This window comes from Pseudoliparis swirei, chromosome 19 (genome assembly GCF_029220125.1).
Source record: "Pseudoliparis swirei isolate HS2019 ecotype Mariana Trench chromosome 19, NWPU_hadal_v1, whole genome shotgun sequence".
Lineage (NCBI taxonomy): Eukaryota > Metazoa > Chordata > Actinopteri > Perciformes > Liparidae > Pseudoliparis > Pseudoliparis swirei.
In genome coordinates, this window is record NC_079406.1 from 4755909 (window position 1) to 4767410 (window position 11502).

The 11502-nt window shown below is 43.8% G+C and overlaps 1 protein-coding gene across 1 annotated transcript; it reads right to left on the minus strand.

Annotated features, from left to right (window-relative positions):
- purab (purine-rich element binding protein Ab) lies at window positions 1-5619 on the minus strand. Its single transcript, XM_056439753.1, has 2 exons — window positions 4416-5619; window positions 1-293 (listed from the first exon to the last, which is right to left on the minus strand). Exon 1 carries the CDS (start codon window positions 5527-5529, stop codon window positions 4684-4686), a length of 846 nt encoding a protein of 281 aa, XP_056295728.1. The 5' UTR covers window positions 5530-5619; the 3' UTR covers window positions 1-293; window positions 4416-4683.
- Between the last annotated feature and the right edge of the window lie 5883 nt (window positions 5620-11502).

Genomic DNA, 11502 nt, shown 5'->3' on the forward strand with positions numbered 1-11502 from the left:
ACGTGTGGAATTACTTTTTATTGCGCGATTAGTCATTTTTCAGACGACAAGGCTCCCCAACATCAAAACAAACAGCAATGTACAAAACAGCACACCTTTTTTTTGTTTTTGTTTTTTTGTTGCCATCAATGAAAATTTAATAAAAGGTAGTGATAGTACAGAACAGAAAGTAATGAAGTGTAAGAGGACGCAAGTTATGATGTTGAGATGTATAGGATGAGCTCGATGTCAAAGCCAAAAGTAAGCACCATCGTCATGTAGTCAGGAAAGGCCATATTTCAGTTAGAAATATTCTAGAAGGGGTGAGGAGAGGATAAACATGATACAAGAGGGTCGTTATCACAGTTTTCAGACATTTTTACCAACTAATAAAAGAACAATATCGGTGTAGCACTACTTTATCATGCAATTTACTTTAGTAAACCTTCTGACACAGACAAAATATACTTCAATAAGTAGAACTCAATACATCTCTGTCCAGCAATAGTCACAAAGCCTGTAATTTATATTCTTTGAATGTGAGATCCCTATCAAAAATAATATGCAGATTTTTTTTATACCTTTCTTAATATATCTAAAGTGCAAGTATTTATCCATTTTTATTTAATGCTTTCTGTAAGTATAAAATACAAAGGAAAAAAACAGCAATATGTTTTTCCTGTTTACATGTTATATTTTTCTGAAAGGAGGAGCATAATATATAACAAACTATATATATATAGAGAGATATTTATATCCCTCTATATATATATATACACACACATACACGCCACAGATAAAATATTTTTGAAAGATACAACATATTATCTCATATGGGGGATGGTAAAGGGATTTGGACCAATCGGTGACATGGGATATGTTCATTGTGCATTGACCCCGCCCCTTTAAAATCCAGGATCCATTTCCCATCATCTTCAGCAACGTCTTTGTAACTTTACACCACGGTATATTTAGCATTGTACGGTCTGAACGTGATGCCCCCCCCCTCCCCCGCTCGGTTTGAAACGAGTCATATCGCGCTCGGCTCTGACCGGAGGCTGTGATTGGCTGAAACTCTCGAGCGGCCAGTGAAAGAACGCAACTTCGAAACCAGAAACAAAGTGGGATTTTGGTGGTCTTGACGTTCCCAGCGAATGGATGACGGTGGAACAACATGGCTGCAAGGTCACTCCAGGCCTCTGCACGCCGGGCGAGCTCTCGTAAAACGGGGCGAATCGGATTTGTCCACACCGTCTTCGGCTAAATCACAAGAGCCCCTCCCCCCCCCCCCCCAACTTGATAGAACTGCGAGCCAAAATGGATCCGTCACGATTCACGACCGAATCATCCACACATGTGAAGCCGGTAGCAACAGCACGTCTTTTAAATCTATCCAGAAGTGTGTGTGTGTGTGTGTGTGTTTCAGAGTGAGGCACTCACAAAGCGAACTCACTGAACTCTATAAACTCAATGACCGGGTTCAGCCTCTTGTTATTTCTGGCCCCAGAAAAAGAGAGAAAGAAAGTGTTGTGGCGTCTCCTGGAGGCCCGAATTCAATCGCGCTGAAGCCAGAACACTGAGTGGAATAAGTGCTGCGTCACAACCGAGAGCCTCCAGACCGGACTGCAGATGAACTCGGATTGACCTCAGATGTGCGTTTGCTGAGTCACAGGTGGCTCGTATGTGTGTTTCATGGAAATGGGCGTTTTTATATTTAAAAAAGGGGCAGTGAGAGTGCACAGAGACTCCCTGTTCTCCAAAATAGAGAAAAGGCCCCGAGTGGATCTGCCCGACAGCCGAAGGGTCAGGAGGTCGTGCGGCAGGCTGCTGCAGGTGAGCCCCCCCGGCGGTGCAGTGCCAGGCTTCGTCGGGCCTTTCAGCGACACCCGGAGGCAAACCTGGGCCGGAAAAAAAACGTCCCGCGATGGGATTCTCCGGAACGTCTTTCACGGCAACGCACAATCAAAGCAGATCGACTTTTTACAAAGCGAGGATTCAACAGGGAGTCTGATGCCGAGGGGAGGAACTCCGCTTCGGTCGAGCGTCGGCCGTCCCGTGTCCGTGACGACGTCAGCAGCGTTCGCCCAGCTGAGGCCTCTCAGGCCGCCATCCGCACGGTGTTTCCCCTCCAGCCGCACTGTCGCTGAAGGCCCCCCCCCGCCCCCCCGCTTTAAATAACGCCGATAGGTGAACTAAACACAGCGAGCTCCTTATCTTCTTACACTTTGAATCGCGGGGCAGGAGCAGAGCCGATATCAAGAGGGGGAAGGATTGAGCTATCTGGGGCCCGGACACATGCAGACGAGCTGAAGTCAAATCTAAGTTCTTCCCGGCGGTCCGGGTCGCACTCGGGGCTCCGAACCGTTTTTCCGGGCTCCTGGCGACAGGAGGGCCTCGTGCAGTTCTAGAAACCGTGAAGAGGCCTCCCCAAAACCTCCAGAGAGAGACGAGAGGCCTCAACGGGGAGGCGATGAAGATGTGGAGCGTGAGCCAAGCCTGGACCGAAGCCCCGAGACACGACTGGGCCCGTCTGCGTTGTGTGTGTGTGTGTTGGGGGGGGGGGGGGACATAACACACCCTCAACTATTCTTCGTGCACTAATAGGCGGACGAGGCGGCCGACTGGTTTACAGAACATGACAAAAATATCTCACGACGAGTCCGACGGTTTTTATTTTTCTTCTTTTTTCACGACTAAAGTGCGATGAGAAGAAGAGACTTCACATTTCGGAAAACACACAATGCAGACGCACCGGCCTCATGCTTCTCCGACCCATCACAAAGCCTATACATTTGTTCCCCGCCCACCGGTCTTTTTTAATAAAGTACGTATACACGTGATGCGACGCCGCCGCACACAATATTGCACACTGACACGAGGAGTCCCGCGCTACTCGGCGGCTTCCTCTCTGCCCGGGGGGGGGGGGGGGGGGGGAACCCGACACGCGATGTGGAGGAAAGAACTTTGTAGGAGGATTATAAAAAGAAGAAGAGGAGCGTCAGAATTAAAGTAATGGAGAAATAAATGACATGCTACAGCCATCGAGGGGCTGTAGCACCATGAAGAGAGAGATACTGCCTGGGCCTCTACGTCCACTAAACTGCACTCAGACCCGACCGGCCTCTTTCACGGCATCCATCTCAGCTCCGACCGACAGCCTCATCCAGCCACTCCGGATTTAGGTTGTTTGTTGTTGTTGTTGTTTTGGTTTTTTTTTAAACATGGTGCATAAGGTGTCAGCATGCGATGAATCTCCATGCTGACGCCCGGTGGTTCATCCTGGGTCACGCCAGGGCAGGGGTGCCGCTAGAGATTCTGGGTCACAATACAATTAGCCCCTCCTTCTTTTCAAAATGTTCTAATCTTTCTGAAGCCCCCCCCCTCCCCTCCCCAACCCCCACCCCAAATGCTCCATGCACCGAAAGTCCCCCGGTGAGTAAATAATTCGGCCTACGACAGCACTCGTTTTAAATGAATGAACGTACGGCGGTTCGAGGTCACGGACACGGGCGGCGTGGATAAGGCACGGGGTCGTAATGGCGTCAGAGAGGATGCCGTCGCCTCGCCACGCGCCATCGTTTCACAACGTGGACCTAATCTTTTTGTAACCCCCCCCCCCCAGCCCGACTACCCCCCCCCCCCCAGAGAGAAAAACTACCAAGTAACAAAGACAAAACTTAACCCACAGAAAACGTGGGAATCTGAATCAGGACGTTTTTTTTCAGTCTTTCTTTTTTTCTTGTTTGTTACAGCTGATTCACAAAATCATAATTAGTACATCTAAGTTAGCACTTTTCTTCGTCTTCTTCTTTCTATTAAGTTTATATGAACATGGTGCAAGAGGGTTGATATTCAATATGCTCAGCGATAAGATTCATCCCTTTTGTTTGAAAATAAAATAGGCTTTTAAAATATTTTTTTCCTCTCAACTTCTCCACAAGGGCATGATAGCGATGCTTTCATTAGCCGACTACGCTCTAGGTCCAATTAAAAAGACTATAGCCTACTTTGCCAAACTTCTTTTTTCTTCAAACCACGGGCCTACACACATGCTGACCAGTGTTCACAGGCCTGGAGTGCTGCCTTCTGCTAATTCATATACACTTTTGAGAGCGCTTTCATATTTAAGTCTGCGTACCTTTATAATAAAAACTATACATCTGGTTTCAGATTTTGGTTTCATGATATATCTTTGTGCTGATATCAAATATTCCTTCTACGTGAAGACAGTCATGTCATATAATAGACCTCTGGTTTTTTACTTTTGATTAAATCTTCGTATAATACCAGTTTGAAAACATTTAAACATTATTATGATAATAATTTTTTTTTTCGAAATAGCTTTTGACGTGTGCAAAATCTGTCGTTGGATAAGAGATATAAACACTCTGTTCATTGTCATTTAAATCAAGTGTAGGAAACAGTTCATATCTTACAGTCGGATCCTCCATAGCAGCGGCGTACTGTTACATGGGTGGTAAGTGGGGTGACATCCAGTAAAATGAGCGAGGAGACGGCGCAGCTGCAGCCGTGTCTGTGGAGCTTGTGTGTGGGGTGATTCCCTTGGAAATTCTCGTTTATATTTATACAGTTAAAAGTCTCATTTTCTCTCAGGAGTTCAGATTCTAGTCTGTTGTTTTTCACGCGTCCTGCTCTCCCAAAAAAAGAAGAAGAAAAAAAAAAGATCCCTCCTCTCTCTCTCCATCAGTCAACGTCGCCGTCATCCCCGGCTTGCGGGCCCTCCGGTGGCAGCTCGGAGGCCCGTTTCTCTCGGCTCCGCTCCTGGATCTTCCGCATCTCCTCCGCGTATTTGCAGAAGGTGGTGCCAAATTTGGACCACACTTTGCACGGAACCGTGATGGAGTTCCGGTACGTGGGCTTCACCTCGCTGACCCGCATGAACACCCCGTACTTGTTGGAGCCCACGTCGAAGAAGAAGCGCTTGTTGTCGACCGTGATCGAGGTGCCCTCCGGGAGCTCCGCGGGCTCCTCGTCCACCCCGTAGTCGTCGATGAGTTTGGCCAAAGCGTCGCGGAACTCGATGAGACCCTGCGCCGGCAGCGCGATGGTCTGGCCTTGCGTGCTTCCCAATCCGGGCCCCCGATTAACGGTCTGCCGGATCCTCAGGAACCGCCCCCTCTGGTTCTCCTTCAGATCCATGTAATATTTCCGATTCTCGCGCACCAGGAATTCGCTCTTGAGCGCGCGCCGGGGCTCATCCTGCACTATGTCCGGGTTGGTGGGGCCCAGCTGGGCGTAATGTACGATAAAGTCCCCGAGGTAGTCGCGGAACTCCACCGCCACCGACATGGAGAGCGTGAGGCGGCTCTTGTTTCCCCCGGCTCCGACCTCGGCTATCTTTAGGAAGCGGCCTTTCACATTCTGCTTCACGTCGAGGTAGAAGCGCTTGTTCTGGATGTCGACGCGCTTGGAGGCGAGCTCCTCGGTGTCGTGCTGCAGCCGGGACATGGCGCCCATCGCGCCCTGTGGGAGCGAGACGGGCCCCGCGGTGGGCCCTCCGTGGTCACTGCCACTGTCTCTGTCCGCCATGATGCTGCCTCCCTGCTTTACCTTCCGCCGTCTCCCTCTCTGCCTGCTGCAACCTCGACTGCCCGTCAAATCGCTCCGCCGCTCTATCGCGAGACGAGAGGAGAGAGAAGAGAAGAGAGGGGGGAAAAAAAGAAAAGTGAAAGTAACTGTAGTCGCTGTTACTGTCGGGAGCGGGCTGCGTTCAAGACGCGCGCGCTGTTCCACACAGTGTTCACTTCAGCCTTCAGCCTGGACTCGACGTTGCAAAGGAAAGTTAACCCCCACCCACGTGAGCCTGAAACACTGCAGTACTGGTAGAGAGATAGATAGGTAGGTAGGTAGGTAGGTAGGTAGGTAGATAGGTCCGTGTACGTTTTGTTAGTTTGTTTTTTCGTTTCATTCCAAATACGGAATACGGAAATCACGTGGTTTTTTCGTTTTCCGTTTCAAAACCAAAAACGGAAAAACGGATACCACCTCCGTATTTCGTTTCTGCTGTCTGAAACCAAAAACGACAGAACGGAAGTGCTTAAAATGAAGTCAAAATAAAAGCCAGTGATACATATTCGGATTAACCTTAGAAGAATATTAATTAATCAATATAAAGAATAAATAATTAAACAGGGATATTTTAACGATGCAAACACATAGCAGGGTAACGTTAGAAGAATATTAATTAGTCAATATAAAGAATAAAGAATTAAACCTGGATATATTAGCGACAGTGGTGACGACAGGAAGTTTAATATTCATGTAGCCTACACAGCAAGAATCACCTTCTCACTTAATCGTTGCATTGTTTGATGCAACACAGTTCTTATTATAGATTAATCAAAGTAATGTTTCTGTGCAGAGACTATATTTCCACCGCAGAGTAAACGGTTCACCTTTATACCGCTAGATGGCAGTATACCTGTTATTGATACATATGTATTTAATGCCGTTTATTTCCTCTGATATTTATGTTCATGGTTAATTTCCAGCAGTTGTATACATCATGTATTTACTTGTTTTATTTGGGTCATTTTGGAACAAAACATTCCCACATGGAAGAGTGAGGATATGATGACCACGAGGCAATACATATTGACAATTGAAAAATAAAGAGACAGTTGATTTTTTCTTATTAAGCAGCCTTCAGTTAACACCTAGTCACAGCACCACCTGTGCTTCACCTGTAACCTTCATTACTACATCATCATTACATCAACGGTTAATGGGGACAAGTTTTTTGTTTTGTTTTATGTTTATATGCATGTGTGTGTATGTATAGTGTGTGTGTTTATATGTATATATGTGTATATGTATGTATATGTATACGTATGTATGTGTGTATATATATATATATATATATATGATTCTTTGAAATAAGTTTTTTCGAGAAATCATAGGTTAGGGCACTTATAAGCTCGTTAGCTTCAGCTGTTCTCAATTTTTCGGTCAGCCACTTTCTTCATTTGTTGAATTATGAGTGTTGTATATTTTGCTGATTGAAATAAACTAAATCATCATCAACATGTAACCTGTTCTGTTGTTACTCTGCAGTCTTAGCCCTCTGACTACATCACATCATCATCATGTAGTACTTTGGTCTCCAGAAGGATGGAGCTCTGTGTTGTGTGTGAACATGTTCTGAGGAGTTGACTCCATGAGTTATTGTATCAGACTGAAACATGGAGAGCAAAGCTCCTCTCACATCTCTAAGATGTCTCATAGTTTATAGTATTGATTGTTAGAGTTGTTGTCTGTGTTTGCCCGTATGGCTATATCTCTGCATGTACATTTAGATAAGCCATATTCAGCTCAGAGCCTTCTTTAGCTCAGAGCAACAGGCCATGGCCTTCTTTAGTTTAGAGCAGCAAGTCATGGCCTTCTTTAGTTTAGAGCAGCAAGTCATGGCCTTCTTTAGCTCAGAGCAGCAGGTCGTGGCCTTCTTTAGCTCAGAGCAGCAGGTCGTGGCCTTCTTTAGCTCGGGCAACAAGTCATGACCTTCTTTAGTTTAGAGCAGCAAGTCATGACCTTGTTTAGCTAATAGCAACAGGTTTAGCTCAGAGCAACAGGTCATGGCCTTGTTTAGCTAATAGCAACAGGTTTAGCTCAGAGTAGGCCTAACAGGTCATGGCCTTTAGTTTAGAGCAGCAGCTCACATGTAGCCTACTTATAGGCTATCTGATCCAATGACATCTGCACATTTCTAGATTAGTAAAGAAAGACAATCTTTGGTATTTTCTAATTCTTTATGTCAAGCACAAGTTAACTACTCCCTAAAAGAGGAAGCCTTCAGAATTAGTGGTAGCATTGCATTAGGATTACATTCCTGTATTTGAATTGTATTGCTGGATCTCAATTCCTCTGATTCTTCCATCTGCAGTTAATCTGCTGCATGATTTACATCATCAAAGTTTTGCCTTCCAAGAGCTGTTCCAAATGAAAAGTGAATGTCAGATGTATGAACCGTCCTGACTGAGCTTCACTGAAGCTTCATACCTGCTACAAGCTCAGGTCAAAATGGTGTTTAGTATTATGTGATTTATAGGTTGGCTCAGATTGTTTATCATTGATGTTTGTTCCTGCTGTTTGATTGTCGTGCTCAGACATCAGCTGTGTTCTTAGTGAAGCAATAGGTGTCAGATTGGCATCCAAACTGAGGTGTCAGGGTCCTGCTGCCCTTCATAAACAAGCGAGGTTCCCAACCACATAGGGTCCTCCTCCAGTGGGAAATCTTCACACTGGGTCCAAATTCAGCCGTCCCGGGAGACCGACTTATTAGCCTGAAACAAGTGAATAGATAAATAGATAGATAAATAGATAAATAGATAGATAAATAGATCGATAAATAGATAGATAGATAGATAGATAGATCTGTAAAGGACAAACCTGTCCATCCTGTCTAAGAAGTTTTAAAAAGTAGAGGAACAAAAGTCATACCTGGTGATTATAGTTGGATGTTTCAACAACACGGACAGCGAACATAAGGAGAACAGAGAGAGACAAGAGAGAGAGAGAGAGAGCAAGGTGAAAGAGTCATTTCTGAATGAACTGATGTTCTGTGTGGGGTCTGAGCGGCGTGAATCATCACTCTGTGATGTTTCTCAATATTGAGATAGAAAGGAACACAGGTGTGAGCACAAATATTTTTAAATCATGAATATGTTTTCATGTAAAGGTCATAAGGTGAACTAGGACTTCATGGATGTTGAAGGCAGAACAGATCATTAGGATGAAGGCTGTGGCATGTATAGCGACATCTGGAAAGAACACACCATATGTTTAACATGTCAGCCTTTTCTTTAAGGAGATGTTGAAATTAAAGATGTTGTTGTGCATTTCAATCAGGAGAGACAAGTTAGATGGAGAAAGATTTTTTGTTGTTATTAACCAGATGATATGTGATGATAAAGCCTTGACAGAGCGAGATCTGTCCCAGGCCTGGTGGTGGTGCTGATGAGTCTGGATGATTGGGCGGAGGTGGGGAGGTGGAGGGGGGAGCCTCCAGCAACATGAATGTACTGAAGGTATAATAGAGATAGTCCCTATTTTAAAGAGAAACCAGCAAGATGATAATAGGCTGATAATTCATTGTCCTTATTCGATAGAGGAGAACATCTAATCCAAAGAGATGATGTCATGATTGAAAGCTCAGACGAGCAATGAAATTATGGTGATCCAGGAATGAAAGTGAAGGATATGAGAAATAAACTCTGAGGTTAGTCTTCTTGACTAGTGAAGAGCTTCATATATATATATGTATATATATGATATTTACATATATATATATATATAAATATTTACATGTATGTATATACACATATGTATGTGCCTATAAATTATGTATATATACATATGTATATATATATATAGAAATATATATATGTATATATACATATATTTATATGTATATATATATATATTGACATATATATATGTGTATATATATATGTGCCTATAATATATATATATGTATATATATGTATATGTCTATCTATATATATACATATTTATATATATATGTATATATATGTATATTATAATGTATATATATGTACACATATCTATATATATATACATATATATATATATATATCTATGCACATATGTATATGTATATATACATATATATATCTATGTGTGTGCCTATAAAAAGTATTCACCCTCTTGGATGTTTCACCTTGTTATTGATCTTATACATGAAATCATCGTCAATATAATTTGCAAAAGAATCCTTCTTTCATGTCAAAGTAAAAACTGTTTTTTACAAACCAATTATAAATGTACAAGAGTAAATGATTGCATACATAAAAGTCGATGCGCCTCTGGCTGCGATCATTGATCCTGTTGGTCTCCACCGGGCTGCACATCTGTATGAGGGGCCGTGAGGGACATTATTCAGAATACCCTCTCACACACACTACTGAAATGCTCTCACACACACACACTAGTGAAATGCTCTCACACACACTACTGAAAAACTATATGCTCACACACACAACTGAAAATCTCTCACACATACTATTGAAAAGCTTTAACACACACACATGATATGAAAAGCTCTCATACACACATATAAAAATTTCACTTGAAACGGAAGGCATTTCACTTGAAACGGAAGGCATTTCACTTGCAACGGAAGGTGCAGTGTTGCCAGGTCCGCACGGCATTGACAACTTTTGAAGTGTTATGGGTTGAATTTGTGTCCGCTGGTTCGGGTAGACCTATTTGCATACCAAATTACATGAATATCTTTCAATAAAATCCATATTTTAAATGAAATAATTTATGTATACCCAAATCCTATAAACTGCTTTTAATGCTGGCATACTAAACATTTGGTGTTACTTTGTAGATATTACAATACATTTGGCAATGATAGCAATGCTGTTGGACTTTAAAAGCAGTGTATATGGTTTAACGAGCATATTTTGAGTTCTGATTGGTTTTGGGCTGGTTTTATTGGCCATTGGGCTGGTTTTGTCACACAGACCTGGCAACCCTGGGAAGGCGTTTCAGTTGAAGGTGATCAGGATGGCAGATCAACAATGTGCTCAACAGCCCTTAAGCAACGGCGTTACTAAACAACATATTGGCCTCAGCGGAGACAATCAGAACACTGTCTAATGCCTCAACTGTTCGGCAGCAGCCGGTGTTACACCCCTACTGGTTTTCAAACCTACTGGTTTCCATACGCCTGCGTTGTGTTCTCTTCACATCTGCAGCGGGGCTCTGTCGCTCACCAGATTCGTCACACATTCACAAACATATTGCTGGAGATCTTTAAGCCACCGTTCATATCCATTTCGGCGATTACGATTGTATAAGTGAGCAGCGCATCACAGCCACGGATGAAGAAATACATTTCCGAAAAAATAAAAAAATCGCCTGACCTGGTTTGATCTCTTTCACGCAAAGGAGACTGCTCAAAGACGCGCAGTCTGTGCGCTGCGCCACCAGATATTGTTTATCATTGATGTTTGTTCCTGCTGTGTGATTGTAGTGCTCAGACATCAGCTGTGTTCTTTGTGAAGCAATAGGTGTCAGATTGGCATCCAAACTGAGGTGTCAGGTCCTTAAGCTGCCCTTCATAAACAAGCGAGGTTCCCAACCACATAGGGGTCCTCCTCCAGTGGGAAATCTTCACACTGGGTCCAAATCTGTGATACCCGGCTGTCGGGGAGACCGACTTATTAGCCTGAAACAAGTGATACAATGGTGGCTAATGTATGAAGTTATCATGGCTTCACCGCCCTAAACCGACTGCAACCGTCTTGTGTGTGTATATTTTGGGGTGTACGTTTGTTACCTAGGTCAGAGGTCGCTGAACAAGCCATCTTCCAGTGCCTTACAGGGCAGGGGTCAACACACCGTGTCACTCTCAATAGTTGGTGTTACAGGTCCAGCCTTTCCCATTAGAGATTAAAAATGAAATTCGTGCCAGACTTTGAAGACATACCGGTAAGTGTTTATTCATAAAGAACATATTTCTCCTTTAACCCCCAA

Excerpts from the sequence above, each read along its gene's own strand:
- purab (XM_056439753.1), bottom strand. The coding sequence starts at position 5,529 with ATGGCGGACAGAGACAGTGGCAGTGACCACGGAGGGCCCACCGCGGGG.